Source organism: Hydra viridissima, unplaced genomic scaffold (assembly GCF_058129835.1).
Source record: "Hydra viridissima isolate aposymbiotic clone 2 unplaced genomic scaffold, HvirCarnegie_v1 scaffold_8, whole genome shotgun sequence".
Taxonomy (NCBI): domain Eukaryota; kingdom Metazoa; phylum Cnidaria; class Hydrozoa; order Anthoathecata; family Hydridae; genus Hydra; species Hydra viridissima.
Genome location: NW_028324307.1, coordinates 6,381,402 through 6,406,020, shown reverse-complemented (window position 1 = coordinate 6,406,020; position 24,619 = coordinate 6,381,402). Strand labels below are relative to the sequence as shown.

The window sequence follows — 24,619 nt, the reverse complement described above, 5'->3', positions numbered from 1 at the left end:
ATCATATCTTTACTCTTGTTAAGTTACTTGCTAAGTGCTACTGCAAAATAAGATTGCATCAGCTCGGAAAATTAGAATCTGCAAAAGTTTCAGGAATAAATGTCAGAAAGACTCTCAGTAAACTGGTTTTGTTCAAAAATCAATGAAAGTAACAACCAATTTGAATTTATATATCATAGTTTTGACGATTATCTTTGTATGATGTTTTGTTATACTTTTTGTATTATTGTTATTTGAGAGTTTCTATTATTTTTGGATAACAATATATTTTGAACATGACTCTCGGTTGTATATATAAATGTTTGATTTAACATTTTTTCGTGTAAAGTCACTTGTAAAGTTACTATTTAACTTCTTTTACAAAGCAATTTTTTGTAACGCAAATGTTTTTCGTGTGTTCTCCGCTTTTTAAACTTTAAAACATTTAAAATATGATAATATCATTGAAATATGTATTTTGGTTGAGTTGATATAAACGAAATAGAAAACACAACATAAACAAATCTTCAATCTCTGTATTTTCAAATTCCGTTCAGCGTTCTGGGGCTTTCCAATATGGCGATTTTGGTGTCAATTTTGATATTAGAGATGCGCTATCCAGTTATTATAGAGATCAGTGGTGTGGAGTCAGAGTGCGCTTTTTCCGCTGCAGGAGCATTTTCAACAAAAATTCGATCAAGGCTCAACGACAAAACATTGGATACTTTGTGCTTTTTAAGAAGCTTTTTCAAAAATCAAAATGAAAATTGAACTATCATTTTGCAATTTTATTTATGTAGTTCAAAAAAATTTTAATATGAATTATTTCCTTATTTTGTAAATTGTTTTAATTTTATTGTTTTGAACTAAATACATTTAAGTTAAACAATAATGTACTTTCTTTTCTTTATAATTTTTAAATTCTTCTATAATAATTCCGGAATTAAACCGGAATTCCGGATTTCAGTGTTTTACAAAAAAATGGATTCACTAGTTTGGTTATTATTCCAGGCAAATTGATGTTTTCTGTTTCTAAATTGAGTCGAAAACTAAGTTTCAATCTTTTGCAAATTTTTATTCAACAGATTTGCTAAATCTTTAAGCGCATACCTTGATTTGTGGGAAAGCTATTGGGCTCAAGAAAAAATTTGCTTACCAGATAATATTTCTAGTACTTTAAAAAGTCTTCCAAACAATCGATTTTCCGATTTAAGGGTTTGTCTTCACATTCTAGGAACATTGCCTATAACCTCTTCTGCGTGTGAAAGATCATTTTCAGCTTTGAGACAATTAAAAAACTACACACGAAGAACTGTTATCTGAGAGAATGAACAGTCTTGCTTTATTGCATATTCACCAAAAGATAGAACCTAATGTTCAAAAAGTTATTAACTTATTTGCACTTAAAAATCGTAGATTAAATTTTACAGATAAAAACTGCTATGTTAGGTACCTTTTTATAGTTATTAATGTGACGAAATGACTGTTACACAATTAACTATTTTAACTATATTACTATTTTAACTATATTACTGCTAATACTATTCACTTTCTCTAAGAGAAGTGTAAAAGAAATTAGGAAATTCGTCAATACCATCTTCGTCACACAGAGTTTGTTCAGCACACTTTCAAGGAAACAAAAACACTTATATGAACAATGTTCCAACAATTATTCCAAAAACAATTAATCTAACTGCTCTTGAACCAAGGAAAACCAAAAAAAGAAATGTCAAAAACTACTTGATTTTAACAGATCGTTAAAGAAACTTTGCAATGATGATCCTTTAGTAAAAAGAAAATTGCTTTTGAATAACAATCACACAAAAACAACGAAGCTCGGGAGAAATTAGATATCAATTTGAGATAATTATCACTTCGAATCCTATAAAAATGAATAAACTGTTTTAGGAATGCATACGTTTTTAAAGTGAAGTATAGAAATTAGAAAATGTTGAATATCTGTGGAAAATTAAAAACATTTGGTCTGACGAATACGTTGCTTAGCATGCCGATAAATGCAATTTTTGCTATAACGAGGAGCCAGTACGTGAGTTAGAGATAAAGATCGAAAACAAAAACATTTGCAAACTGTTATAATATTAATGTGTTTTGTAATGCTTTTTAGGTATAACCACCGAATTCAGTCGTTGTTGTAATAGATGGTCAACAAATGATTGGATGATTCACTATGATTTATCATCAGATGATTTTTATAATATAAATATTAAAAATAACGCAATTGCTTTCGAAAAAGATTTGAGAACTTTGTTTATTTAAGCCATCCATCGCCGGCGTCTCTATTAGGACGCAGTTTGGTCGGGTTTTTTAATTAATAAAACCGGATTGAAGGTTTGAACCTGATATTCATAAATTTGCGCAACCATTGAAACTGAATATCAGTACTAATGACTAGGAACCTCTCGATTACGTTGAATAGTCTTTGGATTCGGTGTTGCTAAATAAAATTGTGGATGAAACGAATCGGTATCTAAGTCAAAAACCCTATCAGACGTCGAGAGAATATGGTTGATTGTGTAAATGTAACAGCGACTGATACCTAGATTGTTCTTAGCGTGTTTCTACTACCTGGACTCGTTCGAAAAAATAAAATAAATCATTATTAGTCTGCTGATTAACTTCTTTTAACACCAGCTTTCAGTAGAATAATGGCTCATAATCCATTTCGTGACATCATTCAAAATCTCCATTTCTAAGATAATTCCGAAACAGCAACAGATAGGCTTTATAAAGTGGTAGGAGAATAGGAGTAATAGAGCATCTACGCAAAAATTTAGATCATGTATTATTCCATTTCAAAACTTAAACGTTGATGAGAGTTTGTTTTTAAAGAAATCTTTCAAACAATATACTCTTTCAAAACGCAATAGCTTTGGATTAAAAATATTCTTGCTCTAATTATTTACAATGGTATTCAACCGAAATTATTCTTTCTTGATAACTGGGAACTAGCATGATTGGATGTTATAACAATTATAAGACCTTCTTTGCACAAGGGACACAATTTTTACATCGACAATCGGTACATATGATAATGTGTGTTAGTAAGGTATGTTAAGTAAATAGTGAGGTGATTTTCTTTATACAGTAGAATAGTGATGTTGTGTAAAATGTTTCGGTTCATTCACGGTTTGATTCATTCATTCTTTCATTAATTGTTTAGAGAGATGGATTTGATTGGTTCTTTCTTTCATTCATTGTTTAGAGAGTTGAATTTGATTGGATAAATATAGTTGATGTTTTCAATAAATTATAATAATCGTAAACGTTTAAACAGAAATATTCATCTAATCATCGTTCTTTTTTTGTATTTGCTGTAGTGAAGGATGGACGTGGAAGACGTTGTAAATGACATTGAGTATTTGAAATTGAAATGGATGTTAACGGAGCAGCAACGAACTTGGTTGAAGGAAGCGCGTCAATTGATTTTAAATTGTCAATATGAAAAATTGTACCACGTAGTGAAGGAGGAGCGTTTTAATTATATGCAACTGAATTTCGAAGATTGGCAAATGCAGAAGAAGAAATTATTAGCAGACAATCGGTTAGTGTTGGTGAAAACGGAAAACGAGGATGAAATAAGTTTAAGCGAAACTTTTTTGTGGAAGTATTTGTTTTACATCTGCGTGAGCGAAAGTTTTAAAAAGTGTTGGCTACAAGAATTGACCTTCAAAGCTAGTCGGCGCAATAAAAAAATATATTGGAAGGTGGAATGGTTGAAAAATTTTTATTGAACGTAGCTTTAGGAATGCTGATAATAAATGGCGTTTTATCAGCGACGATTAAAATAAGGTTATTTAAAAAATCAAATTGTGCTAGAAGTGTGATGGGTCCTCTCATATAAAATTTATTGCTTTCGGTAAAATGCTCACTTTGAATTAAAGATATGGGAGCCGCATGCCAACTCTTTAGTGTTCCGTTTTACCGAAGATTCGAAAGTCGCTTGAAGAAGTGATTTACTAGCCATTGAATGTTGAAAAACTTTAGAGCTGTGTTGCGTGTTCGAAGAGTTGAGTGTAATAAAAGAATTTAAAAAATTATTTTAATATATATGAAAAATAACGCTTAACTCAGGCGTATTTGCGTAATAAACGTAATCCGTATGTTACTGGAAAAAATTTTTTTTAATTAAAACGCTAATCCGCGCAGTGTTTGATATATAATGAAAAAAAGTAGTTTACCAGAAGTAGTATAATAAAAGGATAAAAAAGAGATTTGATTGTTGATGCGAGAGTTTCTAGAAGGAATGTTAGCGTGTTTATAAATAAAAAAAAAAAAAATAGTCAGCAAAATCAGCGAAATTCAGCATGGACTGATGTAGATGTTGATAAAATATGGTGTGATTTTAATTAAAATTTCAACAGATTAAAATGGATGAAAGAGCTCAACGAAAGGAATGAAATTTAATTTAAATGTTTACGTATGTGGATTATGAGTAATGCATGAAAATCAGTATAAATAGTGTTTGTAAACGTTGTTGAAAGTAAGCGAAGTTTAAAAGTGGCTTTGAATGAGGATGTGAAATTAAAAGATATAGTGGCGTTATTGCCGAATAGGAGTGAAATAAAATTTAAAATGGATTTTGTTAGTAGATTACGTAGAAAGGAGTTAATTGTTTATTGTGAATATGACGATAGTAAATTACAAACAAGGGAATTCAGGGAGAACGTCAACGAATGTCGAGGTGAAATTTATTTGTTAAATTAATTTTACTTTGTGTACTTTTTTTGTGGTATTGTTTATGTGAGCGTTTTGGATAGTGATTTTTCAATATTTAGAGGGTGAACAAATGCCGAATCGTCACGAGCAATTTGTTATAGCTTTTTGTAGGAAAAATTTTCGTGCTATGGATAAAATTGTTAAAGCTATTTTTAATTCGACTGAGTTTATTGAAAAGTTTTTTCATTCCATTCTACGTCTACGTAATGTGGTCGAAACAAATACGCAAGATGAAAAGGTAATAAGAAAAGTTTTAACTTTAAAATTAAAAACATTCAAACTAGTAATGTTATATTATTTTAATATAAAATTTGCGAATTATGATTATTCTTTATTACCCTTCATCACTGTGAGTTCAAATTTAAGGTATACGTATTTTTTGCAATTATGTAGGTTACTTAATGTTGTTGAGTTTGATTTTTAAATCAAGTGTGAAGACCGAAATAAGTTTTTATGCTAACAACATCAATGACGCTATATATGTTTGTGGATTATGTGTGTGATATAATAATTCCTTATGTTTTCAGTTTGCTAATTAAGCTTAACATTACTCATCTTCAAACATTTTGCGATTGCAATAACTCTTACCATGTGTCAGCTGTGTCTGATGCTGCAACAATCAATTTTGAAATGTAACATTAAAAAATTCTTTTAAAATTCGTTTTGTTCCTACATTCATTTTTTGGATTGCAAGCTAAAGTATCTCCGCAGCTACGCTTATTGTAAACAATAAACTAAGGCAAAGTCGGATCACTTAACAAACGTTGGTCGAACATTAAAGTGACAAATTTTTTAAGACAATTTGAAACTTCTAGAGTCGCTTTTCCATCGTTTATTCTAGCATCAAAATATATAAAGAAAACTAAATAACGATTAATTTTCTGTCTTTAAAGAATAATTCTGTTATCGACGCCTGCGCTTCATAGAAGTATCGTCCATTTTTGCTTGATGTTTTAGCAGATTAACTTTATTTTTGCTTGATCTTCTTCTGGAATTTCAATAACTTTTTTTTCATTTTTGTTTGATAGATAACTCATCCAATTTAGCAAACAAAAACATGATGTCAAACTATGGATTGATTACATTGCAAACTCATACGTTATATCATTTTTCAAAGCCACTATGAGATTTCTTCTAATTCACCCAACGTTTTCAAGTTTACATAGAATAGCACAATTTTAACATTAAAGTTTTCCAGTCCTTTGTTATATATTTGATCAACGTTTGTTAAGTAATCTTTCTTCACCTTAGTTATTTGTTTCAAACGTAAGCTGTCTGATTTTTCAGTGTTACATGCGTATCATTTTTTTCCATCTACGACGTGAAAGATATCGAGGAATTTAAAGAAATTCTGCTCTGAACGTCATTGTCTTGGAAATAATTGAAATGGTTCCTAGACGAGATATATCGTTTAATCGACTCATTATTCTCTTTGTTGTGAAATGATCAATATATTGCTGATTTACAGGTGGTTAGATCGCATATGATCAACAGCTTATCGGAATTGAAAATATAGATAATCGAGTCTTGTTGTGCGAGATAAACTGCTCCAAGTATTATCGTCGAATTCTCTACCTTTAATGACGCCATTTTTTCTACATGATATTCACAGAGGTATATACTGAAAAATAGAACAACTGTTTTCTTCCCAACATGTAGCAGCATGTTTTTTGTCATTTCTCCATACGGTTTTTCACCTTAACGTTACTGATAATCTCCTCAGGATTTAAATAAGTCTTTAGTTTAATTGTGTCGTTGAATATGCTTTGTACGAATGTGTTTATGCATTGGATTGATAACGACGAATTTTCTAGGCAGTATTCGCAATTGCAAACTTGATTTCCTCAGGAATCATTTTCCTTCAGTTTCACCATTTTTGAGTCATTCTCTCTTTTTAATTTTTCAGGCTTTGTATTTTAGCCATTGATTCATGTTGTCTTTTTCTTCGAATTGACAATTTGCCTGAGTCAGAAAAGAGTTTGCAAATAGATACAAAAGCAGGGTTAGTATATATTGCTGGATATATTTTGCGAAATGAAGTGGAAGAGCCAGAAGAAGCTAAGTTTTACTATGGAGAGTTTGGTGATTAAATTGCAGAAATAAATCGTGGAGGTTTGAAGATATCAAATGACAAGGTTTGTCACTGGACTATTTTCTCTTATTTATTATTTCATGAAATTGTTAGCAAAATCTGCCGAAAGTCACTCTGCAATGTAATAATGTTGATATCGGAGTCTGTTAGCTTAATTATGGAAAGAAAACATGCTATTTCACTTTCAAATATCTTTGTAGAAAACTATGCACCAATTTATAGGCACCAAGGTCGTCTAAAGAGCCACAACAAAAGATATTGAAACTTTCAAAGTAAACCTATCGACTTTTTAACAACTTTAATGTTACATATATGTTTTGTGTATTTTCTACCTATTGTGATTTTGGTAAAAAATATAACACTTTAACTTATAGCTTGGGAGTTTTTTTAAAAATTGTCACAATCTTGCTGTTACTTACATTTTGACTAATAGTATTCAATTTACGTTTTCGCACTTTAAAATATACCTAGGTTTTTTTTGTGTGTGTATCCACCTTGATATATTTCCTATATTCTCTATGTATATGTTCAATCAATGATTTTGTGATTTTTTATGATTTTTAGCACCTTATAGCTAGGAAATGTTTTACTAGTTTTTGTTTTTGTAGATAGAGCTTTATAGCTAGGGAATGCTTTCTTTTACTTTTGTGTCAACTTGTTATTTATAAATTGGTCTTATTTATTTAGTAAGATATTAAAAATTAGCTATAGTTCATGCATACTAAATGTAAATGGTTTTTAACGAGCAAAAGTTCATGCAATCAAAAACTTTTCTTTAGTTGTTTTTTTGATGGCCTCTAGCCCCAGGCCCCGATTACGCGTTTACGAGGCATGTTAGTACAGACGGCCATGGGTTTAAATGATGCTTGTACTCGTTAGTTATAAATGATTCATTTTTTTATAAGTATATAAATGATAAATTTTAGAATATAAAGTCGCTGATAACTGTCTAAAGAGAATTGCGAATAAACAAAATATATGATTGTCGTTTTACATATTTAGGTAGCAGTTTGCAAATTAAAAACTAAATAACAAAAAAACAAATGAAAAAACGATTAGGATGATGTGATTTCTTTAGATGAGACTCCTTAGTCATGTGAAGGCAACTCAGGTTAAAGAAAGAAAACTGATACAAAATCCCCACTTTGAATGTGGTTAAGTATTCTTCCTAAGTGTTCTCCTCAATCTAGGATTGTAGTGATTTCATTTACATTCCATTTACATTAATCAATCAATTTAAAGTCCTTTACAGGACACCATAATATGCATACAATTATACTTTGGCGCTACTCGACTTTCGCACCCCCCTTTTTTATGATTGATTCTGATAGAGAATTTTATGCTGATTAAGAATCGTATAAAAACAAGGGTCTCAAAATCAACGGAAAGTGCTCTAATCTGAAGTTGAAAGTACAAAAATATACGACAAATCCCTAATATTCGCCATCTTGAATAAACTAACTTTACGATTGATTTTGTTTTCAAAGCAAAACATTGCTAACCTGGTGTTTACTATAGAAAAGTGTTTTTTGACGCGAATGCACTTTCGAGTGTAATCAGACAGACAGGCGAGCTATAAAACATGTTACTCTTTTGAAACATGTAATTCCTTCTTGTGAATTTTAATTTTATAACAGAATTTTAAACTATTTTTTTAGTAAAAATTGTTACCTAACATATGAAGCCTAAAGTTTGCGTGTACTTTAAGCAAATCTAGTTTTGATCCGAATCACAGCAAATTTTGCACAGATCCCTCATTTTACCAGAAGATCATAGGCTGCTTTTCGTCCCAGAATTTGGACCCTAAGGGAGGTACTTTATTAACTAGGATTCCCCTAGGAGGCAAGTATCTGTAGCAAAAGTTGTAACTGTGTTTTTTCTATAATATCTTTTTAAGTATTTTTTGGAGATTTTCTTTTTTATCCCGGGGAGCGCCAGATACTAACCAGCTAGTTATTGTTTAAAAAGGTAATTGAAAAGAACTTTCATCAAGTAGTAAAAATGGGATTCCTAAATATTCTTTGCAAAATTGTTTTTAATTAATTTGTGTGGCTATGAAAATAGCCGTTTTTGAAATACAAGATCCTCGGCATGAACTATAAGTGTATGTTACATTTGATGCACACAAAAAGCTATAAATGGTAGCAGTCAAACAGGATATGCTGTAACAACCTGATCCCAAAAGTGAAAAAACCGATGTTCGGGAAATCTCTGCATCCACATAAATTCGGATAAATAATCAGCTATCATTTCGCGGTTAGTTGGTCCCATCATTGATTTAAACTTAGATTTGGCTCGACACCACATAGCTTCCACGTGGTTTGTTGTCAAGCCTGTCTGCGGATCTACAAAATTGAGGGTATGGTTAACGGTCCCATGTAAATATGCAGGAGCTTGCATATCATTATATGCTCTCCACATGTCACTCCAAACAATAGAACCAGGAAGTATCCATTGATGTATTATTGGAATCAATGTTGCAGCATCGCGATTTTGGACAGGAACTATAAAGCCTTTCTTTGTTGCAGGTTCATACCCACCAAATATCCACTGCTGCGGGATTACCCGACCAACTTGATATTTTCTTCGACAGAAAACAGATTCATCTACTTCAACAATACACCCTGGATCGCCAATTGGATCAGGGTTGTTGAGGAAATATGAGACACAAATATCTCTGCAAAATTGATTCCAATCTACAATCGTGTCATCACTTCCAATATTTAGTTCTTGCCTTATATCGTTAATTGATAAACCCCGACTCTTACCCGCACTTCTACTCCAGACGTATGTTAAGCCTAATACTTGCCACAAGTGTAGATGGGATTTCTCAAAGAAGCTGCCTTTTCTTATACTGAAGGTTCTTTTGCAGCGCTTAACTGGACATCTCCAAATGATTTGATCGATTGATCTATTATGTACTTGTTGTGTGCAGGGCAAGTTACATACACTACAATTCATACTTTCAGCGAGTAAACCATAAGTTCTGCACCAACGAATTGTAGCTTCTAAATTGTATTTGAACTTTGCTCCTATTTCTGTTAAGGTAAGAGAGTCAAAATCGTTAATTTTTGGTCTGTGTAGGGCCATGATAATTATGATAACGAACTTAATATAAATCTATTTATGAAACATTCCTTTTTATACGACAGGCATGATGATAATAAATTTTTACGAGGGGGTTAGCTAAAAGTATGTGAAAAAAAAGGTCAACAGTTTAAAATATAAATATTTTTAATATAAACAATTTAATACTATCAAATTTATTTTAGTATATAACAATAAACAGAATTTTTCAGCTTCTTTGATAAAAATTTCAAAAGATATTTTAGACAACAAAGTAATAATCCCAGTCAAAGCAAATTTGCGTGATAATTGAAATATGAATGAATTCTCAAATCGTTCCATAATTGGAAATCTTTGTTATAATATATAAAAACCAGGTTACTGGTACTTTAAAATGATAACTTTTAAAACAGAAAAAGTCACTTTTCAAGATGGCGAATATTAGGGATTTGTCGTATATTTTTGTACTTTCAACTTCAGATTAGAGCACTTTCCGTTGATTTTGAGACCCTTGTTTTTATACGATTCTTAATCAGCATAAAATTCTCTATCAGAATCAATCATAAAAAAAGGGGGGTGCGAAAGTCGAGTAGCGCCTTATACTTTCTTAAATTCCTTAACAGGATATCATATTAACTCCGCTATAAACTTTTATAAAGCTAATATAAACACTGCTTTAATTAGTGCTTATCTTAGACGTTCTATCTTTTCGGGGACTCATTACATATGCAGCCGAACAGTTCCTAAGTTTCTTAAAAATGCGGAGGCCCGAAAATCGGGCTTTTAAGTATATGTATTGGAAATTTGAAAGTCTTTTAATCGATATTGATCTTTTAATTCAGTATCTAACGATCTAATAATTGTTCAGTAGGGAAAAATCTAATATGGACAGAAAGCCTTTAACTGCAATTAAAGTTTCAAAAAATGTCACATTTCGAATGATGGTTAATTTTCCTTTATATGAGAACCTTGAAGGCATATTCTGAGAATGAATATAGGACATTTAAATACTCTATTATTAGAGTTTTGAAAGCTGTTGCCTTGTTTTAAATCACTGGAAAGAAGCATATCAATCGACAGCGGTGTCCCTTTTATGAATAAAAGAATTATGATGACTAAATATTGATAAAGTGAGGATTTATAAAATATGTTTTTTGCCTCGTCCATTCTTTTTACCAAAGTAAGTAGAGATCATTCTGTTTTTACTGATGGCTGCTTCTCAAATCTATACCCTCGGACCTTTTCTGCTCTCTGAAAATTTTACAAGAATTGATGAGTTCAACCCTAGTTATTATCCTAGTTATTATATGAAAATTTATCTATATAATAATACTATATTAAAAAGAAAATTTGCTTACCGTAGAACTCATTTTCAATAGTCCTCAGAATTTCGGGAAACAGTTAAAAATATTTCTAAATATAAAGTTTTAAGTTAATGTAGCTTTTGATGTGGTATGTATAATTTTAAAGTAGAAAAAGCATTAATTTCTCTACTTCTTAATGTAAAACCATGTTCAGTAGATGTTTAGTTGATAATTATACTTTGTTTTAATTTTGTGCACTGTACTAATAATCCAAGAGAACGTGTTTATGACAGTAATGATAAATAAAACTTTTTGTTAGTTTTATTTATTTTTGTAAGTAATCCAGTCAACTACGTTAAATTACAGGTGAATAAAAGATTTTACATCTCTTTAAAAAATTTTCCAAAGTTTGAAACTTATAAGAAATTCAATTTATATGCCATGAAATTCGGTTTCCGAATTTACACATTACAGTAGCTAATGTAGAAATTAGGCAAAATTTATAATGAGACCCATAAACTTTTTTTAAAAAATCAACAAGTGTTTTTTTTTTAACGCTCACGCTTCAATGTTCAACTGAAATCCACGTCTATTTTTTATTTTAAACATTTTCGTTTTTGAAAACATTTCCAATTATTTGAAAGATGAAAGTAAATATAGAATAAACATAACTTAAAAATGGGTTTCATTTATAACTAGGTAATCTCAACCTGGGTTACCTTTATTTCTGTTTTAAGATTCTTGATATTAAGTTACAGTAATTTTGAAATACTCCTTAAAAAATCAAGAAACAATTCGCGAGGTTAGAATTATTTTGTTTTATCTCCCGTTTTAAAAGTTGGGAGAAAATGAGTTGTTAATTTTAGTTAGCAATAATACCATTTAAAACACGCTTTATTTTACACATTTTTTTCTAAATAATTTGCTTAAACAAATTATTTAAAGCATAAGTTGTTGTTGTTTTTTTAAATTACAGCTAAAACTTTAAACAATTTTTACTTTTAGAAAAAATCAAAAACTTTCTCCCAACGTTTAAACTTGGAGATAGAACAAAATAATTCTAACCTCGCGAATTGTCTAACACAAAACTTTTCAAAATAAGAAATACCTTTCTATCACTTACTCTTCACAGTCTTCTTCGGTCACATATGCCTTATGATATCTCCTAAAGGCTATTTAAACGTTTTCAAGGAGTCAATTTCACGTTTTTTAAATGAGAATTAAAGAAAATCGGAAACATTTTGAAAAGAATGAAGTCAAATTCCAGTGATGGATAGAAACCAACTTCTAAGTTTACCGACTTATTAAGCAGATGAATTATTAACTTAACGACTTTTAAACTTCATAACAACTTTTTAACAGTAAAAGGTTACTCGAAAGGTATTAGAATCTTTGTTTGCTTTTCTTTTGTTAACCCGTTCTTAATTTATTTACTTCTACTTAATTGTTCTTAAATCCAATTTCCACTTTCACTCTTAGTTAGGCTAAAAATCTGATTTCACTTCCTCAAACTGTTATGCAAAATATCACTAGTTAAATTTAAGTTTTCTGGTTTGGAAACTAAGTGTTACTAACAACTGCCTCATTTTTAATATCGCAAATATTATTCCTTTGTGAGCTTTTTTAAAATTGTTGTTAATCTTCAATAGTATCTTTAAGAAGTCATTTGATATCTCAATTTAAAATTCTTTCTTGAACTTTATTAGTAAGTTAACTGTTACAAGAATCAACAGTTTAGAAAATCTTGAAGCAAGTACTAAAAGATGATAATTTACCCAAATCATTTTCACAACTCAAAAATATATAATACTCTATTCATTTCTTATAGATGACTTTAAGTCTGCGAAGTTCTTTACCTTTTAGTAAAATTGCGGAACAGCCATAAATTAACTCTTCTTGTCAATGAGGCAGACTTTTTTTTCAGTTTCTGAAATAAAAGTGTTTTATATTTTTTAATTATGATCAGCCTCCCTTTTAATTGCCGCATTTCGTGTTTTCATAATGTAAAAAATATCTCTGATAGGTTTCGATGTTTGTTTTTGCGCATATAATCTACTGTTTATTACTTCACTTTGAAAATATATTTTATTCCCCTTGAATTGGAATTGATTAGGAAAGTTTCATATTATTTTTTGCAAAAAAGTCAATTGAAGTCCCAGCTGTCTTTAGTTTGATGCCTTCTAATTAACTAGTCAATTAGATAGCTGTTCCTACTTCAAAAACATACCTTTTTAAAAACTTTATTATTTGCATCTTTTTTAGTTCGTTGTAAATTATCTAGTCACAATTATGTAAGAACAAATAGAAAAACGCACACAATATTTCAATTGTTTAACAGTTGGTTAATACATAATCGTAACACTTTGCAACTTGTGATCTAATCATTGGTTACAGGAGTGTAACAATTTCTCTTGCTGCGCATGTTTACGAGTGAACGTCGACTACTAAAACTCATAACTTATTGTCAAAAAACTATTCTTTTTTAAACCCTTATATATTCGTCGAATTGATTGGTCTTCGTTAATTCTATCGAAAATCGAAATAGGTTTTTTTCCATAATTTGTAACAAGTTATTAGGTTTTACCAATAGTAACTCGTTCTTTCGAGAAATATTTCTTATTAATCACAAGAATTACAGATGACGAATGAAATTTTTTGGCGTTATTAATATTATTTAAAATTTATTAGTATTATTTTGTTATTATTATTTTTATTACTTTTGTTGTTTTTATTATTATTATTATTATTATTATTATTATTATTATTATTACTACTATTACTATTTATTGTTATTATTATTATTATTACTACTATTACTATTTATTGTTATTATTATTATTATTATTATTATTATTATTATTATTATTATTATTATTATTATTATTATTATTATTATTACTATTACTATTACTATTATTATTATTATTATTAATATTATTTATTATTATTATTACTTTTATTATTATTATTATTATTATTATTATTATTATTATTATTATTATTATTATTATTATTATTATTATTGTTATTAGTATTATTATTATTTATTATTATTACTTTTATTATTATTATTATTATTATTATTATTATTATTATTATTATTTTTATTATTATTATTACGGAGGTTGTATTATCCTGCAAGTGGTTGTATTATTGCGCCTCCGGATTTTAATAGTTGTATTATTCAGCGAAAGGTTGTATTTTGGTTGTATTTTGGTTGTATTAAGCGACTGGTTGAATTATTCGTATTTTTGGTTGAAATATTCGTCATGAACAAAAGTGGTTGTATTATTACGCTTTGAAATCAGGAAGTCTTAATTTCAATTAAGAGACCTAGGTTCTTTAATTTTTCCAGCTAAGTGCACGGACTTAGCGAAACAATTATTAGAGAAAAAAATAAATACAATTATAAAAGCAAATATTATTACAAATTTTATTAGCGAAATAAATATTAGGAACTTAGCTGAGCAAAATATTAGTAAAACAAAACTTAGCAAAACAAAATATCAGGAACTTAGCGAAAAAAATTGTTAGGAGCTAAGCGAAAGAAAACTTTAGAACTTAAAGATACAAAATTAAAATTTTGACAAGTTTTACTACATGGTTTGAAGACAGGTAAACAGTTTTTTAGAATCTTCCGTCCACGATTTTAGCTTTAAAATTTGATTCTTTTCTAAGCATTTCTAAGTCTTTCTCGAATATTTAAAACTAAAAATCTCCAAAAGTGTTCGTCATGCTCTTGAAAAATGTCTACTTTCCACGGCTGTTTTTCAAGGCAGTTTCTGACCTCTTCAGCAGTAAAGTTTCGGGTCCTATATACGTCATCAAAATCCGCTCGACATAATATTTGAATACAGTTCGGTTAGAAGTAAAAAGAAAGATCTTCTGTGCTTTCTTCCTTTAATCAAATCATCCTTTTTAGGAATATCAAACTTTTGTAATATCTAAAACAAGAAAACCCTTGCCTCATTAAGTTAATAGATAAGTGAAGTAAGAATTAAGGGCTAACAGAAAAAAAGTTTAAAAATTATCAAACGTTTCTTTGAAAATGTTTCCTAACTGAACAATTTTTAAAATTAAACACTACCACAAGAAAAAATTACATTTTCTATCTTGGTATCCAAATTGGAATTTGACCTTAAATAAGCAAGAAGAAAAAGGACTGGAGAATGATCTGTAGAATGATCTGGAGAATGGCATGGAATATTTCCTTCCTAAAATAAAGTAAGGAACAACCATTTCAAATTCACCATTAAAAATAAATAGTTAGAATAAATTAGCATCTCATTATTACATAGTGCTTCATTTATTTTATACAAATTTATTTCAACATATATAAACTTTAAGTAGCATATTTCATCATCTAGCAAGCCTTTCTTTTCAAATCTTTGAGTTCTTTTTCTCTGTGGATAGGACTTTTTATCTTTTAAAGGAAGTGACTGTCTCTTACTCTAAATTTTATAATAACTTATTCATACGCATTTATTGCCATTAACAAAATCATTACTGAAATTTTAAAATATTAAAAATTGCAAATAAAAATATAAAAATTACTAACTTGAGGAGTGGATTCGGAATCAGATAAAAGTATGAGGTTTTCATTAGCATAAGCATTCTAAAATATAAAGGAAAATGGAGAAACAATCTAAGCAAAAAAAACAACAAATTAATTTAAAAACTCAATCTATTACAATACACGTTTGTATGTTAAAGTTTCAAATAAACAATATTAACTGTTTCCAACATTAAAGTACTGACACTTGTGTATACACACATAAATACAAGCATGCATGCATGCATGCATGTATGTATGTATGTATGTATGTATGTATGTATGTATGTATGTATGTATGTATGTATGTATGTATGGATTCACATTTTACGATAAGCGCAACCATTTTATACTTGCACAGTAGCTAACCGCGACCAAAAATTTAAACGCATCCAGAAGTGGATCCGTATAAATTTATACCTTTTAAAATGCAAATAACGCATTTTAATGATGATATAACAACTGCTGAGGGTGGATCCGGTTAATTGTTTACACAGCTATTTTACTTACATTATGTTGTTCGGAAATTTGTCTTATCCGGATCCGTGTTTTTTTTTTTTTTTTTTTTTCTAATTTTTCTTTTTTATCTTGTTATAGTTTTTTTTTAATTTGTATTTTGATAGATTTACTCCAGATTTACAACTTACTTCAATTACAGAAGTTGCAGCTGTGTAAGTTACGTCATTACTCAACGTAGAAGCTTAAATGGTAAACCATGCGAGTTTGTTCCAAAGAAACTCAAGACTGTTGAAGTATGTTAATCAAGCACGAAATTTTTGATAATTTCTAATATTCTATAGTTTAAATCTTCATAATTTAAGAAAAATTTTCCTCGTAATTTGCTCACAGAAGTAAGTGAACAACTAATCAGACAAATGTGAGGCACTTTTATATCGTAAATCAGACAAATGTGACGCACTTTTATTGATACGGCAGTTGTTTTTTTAAGCTAATAAAATAAGCATCTAATATAGTGTACCATTTCTTTTCTCGTGGCTGAACTTTTCTCCTGTAATTCAACATCGTACTATTCAATGTTAAGAAACTTAGAAACGTTCAATATAAAAATTTATACCATTTAGCCATCATAAAAAAAAAAAAAATTCAGAAAATCTCTGAAAGATTTTATTTTGAAAATCTCCTATCGGTGCAAAAGGTTATCAGTTCTATGCTGTGCGAAATGCTAGCTATAATATATTTGTATAAATTTTTTACTGACTTGACTTTTGGTCTGTAATTTATTTATGACACCATTGCCATATAACTGTAACATTATCGCAAGCTTAATGAATACGTAGTTTTGTTGCTCCATTTCAATATTAATAATGCTTTTATACTTAGGTCGTTAGAAAAGTTCCTAGAACTCCCCTCTAAAAAAAAATAAAGAAGAGTTTTTTTTAATTTTGTTTTATCAAATGTTCAAAATAATGTCCATCGTTATCTACACAAAGTTGCATCCTTTCAAGCCATTTGTCAAACGTTTTTTTATACTCTTCTTTGGGTATACTTTGAAGTAGCTTCGTTATGCGAGTTTTTTGACTTTCGACGTCAGTATCGTCATCAAGATTTTTTTTTATCAAGTCGAATAGCCAATAATCGGATGGAGCTAAGTCTGGTGAGTATGGTGGGTGGCGAATTATTGTAATTCCAGCTTGGTTTAGACAATTTGTGACGGTTTCAGTCACATGGGGTCGAGCGTTATCATGGAGAAATTTGAAATTTTGAGTGCCTGTTTTAGGTCTTTGCTTATTTATTTCGCATATAAGAGGTTTCGAACAATTTTTTATATAATATTCGCTAGTAATGGTGTCTCCCTTTTCAACATAACCCAAATGGACAACACCTGTTGTTTTGAAGAAGATGTAGAACATGTTTTTCGGCTGAAACCTGTCGCATCTTACTATAGTTCTTGGACTTTCACCTTCACCGACCCAACTAGCGTTAGCCGAGTTGTGTCCAACTTGTCTCAAATAAAACCACGACTCACCCCCTGTAATAATATCACATAGTCTCCATGGACCGTTTCTGAAAAGAGCTAAATTTTCCTTACATGCCTCAACTCTATTCTTGCGATTTTGATCGGTTAACTCGTGGGGTATCCAACGTGATGTTAATTTTCTTTTTTTAAGTGCGTTGTGAATGATTTCGTTGATTGTAAAGCGATTAATCGATGTCAGGGCTTCAATTATATCATGTGTTGCATGAGGATTTTCTTCAATAATGGCTCGCACACGTTCAATATTCTCAGCTGTATACGTGGTTTGAGGGTGCCCTGAGCGAGGATCATCTTCGAGACTCTCTCTACCATCTTTAAATAAAGTAGCCCACTTGGCAACTGTACCATATTTTGGAGCTTAGTCACCATGAACTAAAACCAACTCATCGGTTATGGCTTGTGCTAAAACTCCAAGTAGAGCACGGGTTTTAATATATGCTCGATATTCAAATTTATCCATTTTTAAATTTTTTCTTGAAAACGTATATAGTAAAATTTAAATAACTTTTTTAATAAACATTCAAAATACTTCAACAAGTACTTAAAATGTTCATAATTAAACGCAGTTTAAAGTGATATATAAATATTTAATTATTTCCTGTCTCATTGTATCTTTATAGATGAAGTTCTACGAACTTTCCTAACGACCTAAGTAAATGTTCAAGTTAATAAAACAAAATCACATTTTCTGTTTTAAGTTGCAATTACTTACATTACTTATAACACGTTGGGATAGCGAAGAACATTCGGAACCTAACGATCATTTTTTGTTTTTTCTGAATTTGAATAATTAGTAACAAGTTTTATGTTTCTTAGTTCTTATCACCATGTAAAAGAACGGGGCGCTACTCGACTTTCTCCCCCCCCCCCCCCTATTTTTATGATTGATTCTGATAAAGAATTTTATGCTGATTAAGAATCGTATAAAAACATGGGTCTCAAAATCAATGGAAAGTGCTCTAATCTGAAGTTGAAAGTACAAAAATATACGACAAATCTCTAATATTCGCCATCTTGAAAAAACTAATTCTACGGTTGGTTTTATTTTCAAAAGCAAAAAATGCCAGCCCGGTTTTTACAACAAAAAAAAATTTTTTTAGGCTTAATATGAACGGCTAAGTTCCCTCGAGTATACACTTTTTTTTTTAAAAAAAAATAAGAAAGTAGTACTTAAATCTTAAGAAACTATTAGTATTTAGTTACTTTTCGATAAGAAACTTATTTTATTAAGGTTCGAGGAACATCTCCTAATTTGTGTTCTGTTCAGGGACAAACCTTAGGATTATATGACAGTGATGGAATTCAAGCTATTTTAGCTGACAATAAAACGTGATAACATGTTTTCAAAGTTCATTTTATGTACTTTTTCTCACTTTCGATAATTAAGCAACTTTTACTACTTTTTAGTATTAGAGTTGAAAAAATGTACTCTTAAAATAAGAAACTTTCTAGTACAAGCTCATTTGCTTCGTTTCTTATGTGTAATCGGACAGAAAAACTAGCTATAAAGCGTGTTACTCTTGCGAAACATGATTCCTTTTTATGAATTTTAAATTTATAAGAGATTTTATGACAATTCTCAGATAATATTAAATCTTTAATAATAAAGAAAGAGTAATTGAAAAGACAAACTTCCTTCGAATAATAAAAATAGAATTCCTTATGTTCTTTGCAAAAATGTTTTTAGTGAATGTAAGTGGCTATGAAAATAGCCGTTTTTTTGATTTACCCAGTCCTCGGCATGAATTATAATGCTAGTAACGTTTAATGCACACAGTAAGCTTTCGAGGAAGTCAAACAGGATACGCTACCACAACCTGATCCCAAAAATGAAAAAACCGATGTTCGGGGAATCTCTGCATCCACATAAATTCAGACAAATAGTTAGCTATCATTTCACGGTTAGTTGGTCTCATCATTGATTTGATTTTTGCTTTCGCTCGACACCACATAGCTTCTACATGATTTGTTGTCACGCCAGTCAGAGGTTCTACAAAGTTTCGAGTGTGGTTGACAGTGCCATGTAAATATGCAGGAGCTTGCAAATCATTATAAGCTGCCCACATATCACTCCAGACAATAGAGCCAGGAAGTATCCATTGATTTATGATTGGAATCAATGTTGCAGAGTCGCGATTTTGGACGGGAATTAAAAAGCCTTTTTTAGTAGCAGGTTCATATCCGCCAAATATCCACTGCTGTGGGATTACTCTACCAACGTGATACTTCCTTCGACAGAAAACAGATTCATCTATTTCAACAATGCACCCTGGACCACCTATTGGATCAGGGTTATTAATGAAATATGAGACACAAATATCTCTGCAAAATTGATTCCAATCAACAATGGTGTCATCGCTTCCTATGTTAAGCTCTTGCCTTATATCGCTAATTGATAATCCCCGACTCTTACCTGTACTTCTACCCCAAACGTAAGTTAATCCTAATATTTGCCAAAGTTGTAGGTGGGATTTCTCAAAAAAGCTGCCTTTTCTTATGCTGAAGGTTCTTTTGCACCGCTTAACTTGACATCTCCAAATGAACTGATCGATTGATCCATTCTTCACTTGCTGTGTGCAGGTAAAGAATGGATCAATCTACAACGCATACTTTACTACAACGCATACTTTCGGCGAGTAAACCATAAGTTCTGCACCAGTGGATTGTAGCTTCAATGTTGTATTTGAATTTTGCTCCTATTTCTGTTAAGGAAAGAGAGTCAAATTCGTTTATTGTTGGTCTTCGAAGGGCCATGATATTAAGATAAATAAACTTACTAGACAGTTAGTACTGAAACATTCCTTTTTATATGACAGTTACAATGAAAATAATTTTTCACGGGGGGTTAACTTAAAGTATTAGAAAAAAAATCAACAGTTTGAAATATGTACATTTTTAATGCAAAAAGTTTAGTAATGCTAAATTTATTTTAGTATATAACCAATAAAAGATTTTTCAACTTATTTGATAAAAATTTTAAAAGATATTCTAGACAACAAAGTAATGATCCCAGCTAAACCAAATTTGCGTGATAAATTTAAATGTCAATGAATTCTCAAAACGTTCCATAATTAGAAGTTTTTGTTATGAATATAAAAACCAGGTTGTTAGTACTTTTAAAAGATAACTTTTAAAACAAAAAAAATCATTTTTCAAGATGGCGAATATTAGAGATTTGTCGTATATTTGTGTACTTTCAACTTCAGATTAGAGCACTTTCCATTGATTTTGAGACCCATGTTTTTATACGATTCTTAATCAGCATAAAGTTTTTTATCAGAATCAATCATAAAAATAGGGGGGGGGGGGGGAGAAAGTCGAGTAGCGCCAAAGAACGGTAGGGTAAAGATGAATTTTTTTTTAATATTTAAAAAGTAATCGTCTAGTTACTTTTACATTAAAATTGAAATGTTTAAGCAAAGTTAGTTGTATCCTAATGACTTGCCGACATTTATTGAACGTTTATATTTAAATCTACTAAATAAGTTTCCTGCATATTCCCGAAGTATTGCGTAGATTCAAAAAAGAGAAAGAAACTAAGTTTATGTAACATTTTATTAAAGTAAATAAATAAATCATTAGGCATTGCAAAATATACTTTTTTAAATGAAGACAATTCAAAGACTTGTCTTTATTTAATTAAGTGTTTATTAACAGTCTGCTGCATTTAAAAATTAAGACGAAATACTAGAATTAATTCAAAAAGGTTTACAGAACTTCGGAAAGAAAGATTTCTTTAAATGTAAAATATTTAAATAAAATTGAAAATACATCAAACTAAGTGCAGGCTGTTGCGTTCTTAAACCGAACAAACCTGCACTTAGTTATGATTTTTTGAAAAATTTCTTTCCAAAGTTTTGTTTTATTTTCATTTTCAATTGGCGGTTTGATGATGAAAACAACCTCTTTAAGTTGATTAATTTTACTGTCGTCTAAAGGTTTAAATGCAGCACTTTTTTGCTATAACAAGTCTGTGACATTTCTTCATTTGTAAAAAATATATTTAGCAATGCCAGTGCAAGTACATGTCTTGAAGCTGCTTTTGCAGCTTGCCCCAAAATCTCATCTTTTATTTTTTCTGGGTAATCTTTTATATACTCATCAAGCAAACTGCTTGCAGCTACATTTTCACTAGTTTTCTTCAACTGTGAAATTAATCTAAACAAACAAAAAAATCTGTTAAGTAAAGCTGTAATAAGGTAAGTTTCTCTCTGTCTCTTTCTCTTACAGTTAATGCAAATTATTTTTTTTAAGTTTTTGTTTTTTAAAAAATGAAATCTAGGTTTTTTGATTTTTAAATCTAGTAATTTTTCAAGCCATAATTTTTTTGTTTGAAAAATTGAAAAAATGTAAAAAGTAAATAATTTTTAGAATGCTTACACGTCAAGTTTTTTCTCAAGACTTGTTATTTTGTTGTTTGCCTCTTCCAACTTTTTGGTGGCATCCTCAAGTTTTTTCGTGGCATCATCCATCTTTTGGGAGCAAAAGCACTTCTATAAAAACCAAAGTGATTTAATCTTTAAAAGTGTAAAAGAAAGAAGAACCAGTTTGAAAAATTGGTTAAAAATAACAATTGTATGAATACATTTTATTTACCTCAGCAGCTGTGGTTGAGGACTTACAAAGAGAATTTTGTTTTGGTGTTTGTATGAAAGAGGAATGAAATGAAGGGGACAAAGGAAAAGCGAGGCTCTGTTCGTCTGGAGATTCCAACAGATCTGTATACTTGTTGTTGCATAAAATTATACTGTATTGTATTTTAGTATTAGAAAAATTTTTTAATTTAATTCAAATATAAGAATTGTGTTTTTTTACTTAAATATTTTACTAAATACCTGTGTTAATTGAGGAGAATAGTCTTTTGACAGGTGTTTTATGAATACCATTCATTCTAAAAGATGGAGATAGTAAAAGATGACTTCAATTTACTTTACAAGCACTATTATGTTGTTTTATGAAAATTACATTAAATGAAAAGTAATTACCAACCTTGAGTTTTTAGAAATTTTTATTGCAGCTTTTTTCTACATTGAATTTGAAATAATTTGAAATTATTTCAAATTCAATGTAGCTTTTATACTATGACAAACTCGAAACTTCACGTGAATTTGTTTCTTACGGTGGTTTCCACATACAATTTAATACAAATGTAAAAGAAAAAAATCTCTAAGTTGTTTGCTAATTGTTCGTAGCTTTTTTTAAAAAATCATTAGTTTATATTGTATATTATTTAAATACAGTTTTTTGAAGTACTACTTCAATTGTTTTATATAGCGTTATATATAATCCAAAATCTTGAAAGAATAGAAACCACATCAAGTTGCATGTAATTTTTGCGGTGTGGCCAAATTCGAAGATTCGAACAATAAAATTTATGTAGCAATAAAACTTATGTAGCAAGTTAATGCCATTGTAATCTCATCTTATAATTTTAAAGTGTACGTTTAATACGTGAAAATAATCCAAAATATCGAAATTATATTGCTGCGTATAAGAGTTTTAAAACGAATTTAATCAGATATTGTTTGCACGATGCCTAGGCCTAAAGTAAAGATCGCCGTGGTAAACCCCCAATTCTCTATTCCCTGCTTCAAAAAAAATTGTGCCTAATAATTTTGTTTTCTTTAATTACGAAACAGCAAGTGGTTTAATATTTTTAAAATCGACCCTGTATGAGATTATTTTTTTCCTAATTAAATTGGGTTTAACTTTCAGCTCGCAACTTTAAACATTTCCTAAAATATTCCTTGTCAAAACTTGGGCGTTTTGGAAAACTGTTGAAAATTGTATATATTCCGTAAATATTCCTTGTCAAAGCTTGGGCGTTTTGGAAAGCTGTTGAAAACCGCCAAAGTGGACTTCAACTATTTCAAATAAAATACTATTGTTAAATCATTGAGTTTTGGTTGAAAATTCTAAAAAAGACATTAAAGTATTAAAAAACCCAGAATCGCTAAGGTTTCTTCAGGACTGTGCCTATCCGTGTGATTAAGCTCTGATATAGTGAACATTTTGTACCTTGTCACTCTGACCTAACTGTTTACGACTTAAGTTTTAAGCTGTGAAATCGCAGCTTAATTTCTAAAAATGTTTACTAGTCAATCGCAGAACTGTTATGTAGAAAGTATTGAGCACACGACTCAAAAAGTCTTCAAATAAGTTAACCATTTTTTAAGATTACAGGTATTGTCACTTATTGACTTTCGGTTTTTGATATGTCCTGCTTCTTAAGTTTTTAAAGTTTTTAAAGTTTTCCTAACTATTTAAAGTAAATTGACTTACTTGACAGTTCTAAATTGCCTATTTCGCTGGTCAACAGGAATTTTGAGTCAAAGTTTAGCATATCTGATTGTTATTTCTTCCACATTACAAACTTAAAAAAGAAAGTTCACACCCAAGTTTATTTTATACCCTCCAAAGAATGTAATACTGAAACTTTTATTTCTTGATTATAAACTTGAAGTTTTTTTTACAAGAGTACAATTTAGCACAAACAATTGTTGTAAAAAAAAAATATATATGTAAAAAAGTTCAGAAATTTATGTTGTTTTTTTTTTTCCCTGTAATTGCATGGGCTTTCAAGTATTATCCTCCAAATAGTCTCCCACCTTGCTCTCAGTGTATTATACCTGATAATGACGTTCAAAAAAATCTTGATAAAAATGTTTACTACTGTTTAACTACTTTTTAATCTCAAATAGTTAACTAAAGTAATTCAAGTAAAACAGTTTGCTTTAAATCAAGAAGTGAATATTTATTAAGGGAAGAAGTTACAAAAATCGCATACTTTAAAAACAAGAAGCTGTTGTGAGAAACGCATCCTATAAAACAAGAAGCTTCTACAAATAGTTCGTTGCATTAATAAATAATGCAACAAACACCATTTTTCCGAA

At 29.9% G+C, this 24,619-nt stretch overlaps 3 protein-coding genes across 3 annotated transcripts; all 3 read right to left on the bottom strand.

Annotated features, from left to right (window-relative positions):
* Positions 1 to 8,956: 8,956 nt before the first annotated feature.
* On the bottom strand, positions 8,957 to 9,898 carry LOC149884755 (uncharacterized). The gene has a single exon (XM_090094560.1). It carries the CDS (start codon positions 9,896 to 9,898, stop codon positions 8,957 to 8,959), a length of 942 nt encoding a protein of 313 aa, XP_089950686.1.
* A 5,748-nt stretch (positions 9,899 to 15,646) lies between these two features.
* LOC149884754 (histone-lysine N-methyltransferase SETMAR-like) lies at positions 15,647 to 18,186 on the bottom strand. Its single transcript, XM_090094559.1, has 4 exons — positions 18,093 to 18,186; positions 17,176 to 18,038; positions 15,733 to 15,793; positions 15,647 to 15,684 (listed from the first exon to the last, which is right to left on the bottom strand). The coding sequence occupies exons 1-4, from the start codon at positions 18,184 to 18,186 to the stop codon at positions 15,647 to 15,649; spliced, it is 1,056 nt and encodes a 351-aa protein (XP_089950685.1).
* A 3,472-nt stretch (positions 18,187 to 21,658) lies between these two features.
* LOC149884753 (uncharacterized) lies at positions 21,659 to 24,234 on the bottom strand. Its single transcript, XM_090096544.1, has 3 exons — positions 22,562 to 24,234; positions 22,107 to 22,219; positions 21,659 to 21,884 (listed from the first exon to the last, which is right to left on the bottom strand). Exons 1-3 carry the CDS (start codon positions 22,610 to 22,612, stop codon positions 21,659 to 21,661), a joined length of 390 nt encoding a protein of 129 aa, XP_089952670.1. The 5' UTR covers positions 22,613 to 24,234.
* Between the last annotated feature and the right edge of the window lie 385 nt (positions 24,235 to 24,619).

Excerpts from the sequence above, each read along its gene's own strand:
- LOC149884755 (XM_090094560.1), bottom strand. The coding sequence starts at position 9,898 with ATGGCCCTACACAGACCAAAAATTAACGATTTTGACTCTCTTACCTTA.
- LOC149884754 (XM_090094559.1), bottom strand. The coding sequence starts at position 18,186 with ATGGATAAATTTGAATATCGAGCATATATTAAAACCCGTGCTCTACTT. Across the intron at positions 18,039-18,092 it reads TGAGTTGGTTTTAGTTCATG|ATGGTAGAGAGAGTCTCGAA; the intron begins GTGACTAAGCTC and ends CTTTATTTAAAG. Across the intron at positions 15,685-15,732 it reads CGAATCCACTCCTCAAGTTA|TAATGATTTTGTTAATGGCA; the intron begins GTAATTTTTATA and ends TTAAAATTTCAG.
- LOC149884753 (XM_090096544.1), bottom strand. The coding sequence starts at position 22,612 with ATGGTATTCATAAAACACCTGTCAAAAGACTATTCTCCTCAATTAACA. Across the intron at positions 22,220-22,561 it reads ATTCTCCTCAATTAACACAG|AAGTGCTTTTGCTCCCAAAA; the intron begins GTATTTAGTAAA and ends TGGTTTTTATAG. Across the intron at positions 21,885-22,106 it reads CTTGAGAAAAAACTTGACGT|ATTAATTTCACAGTTGAAGA; the intron begins GTAAGCATTCTA and ends TTGTTTGTTTAG.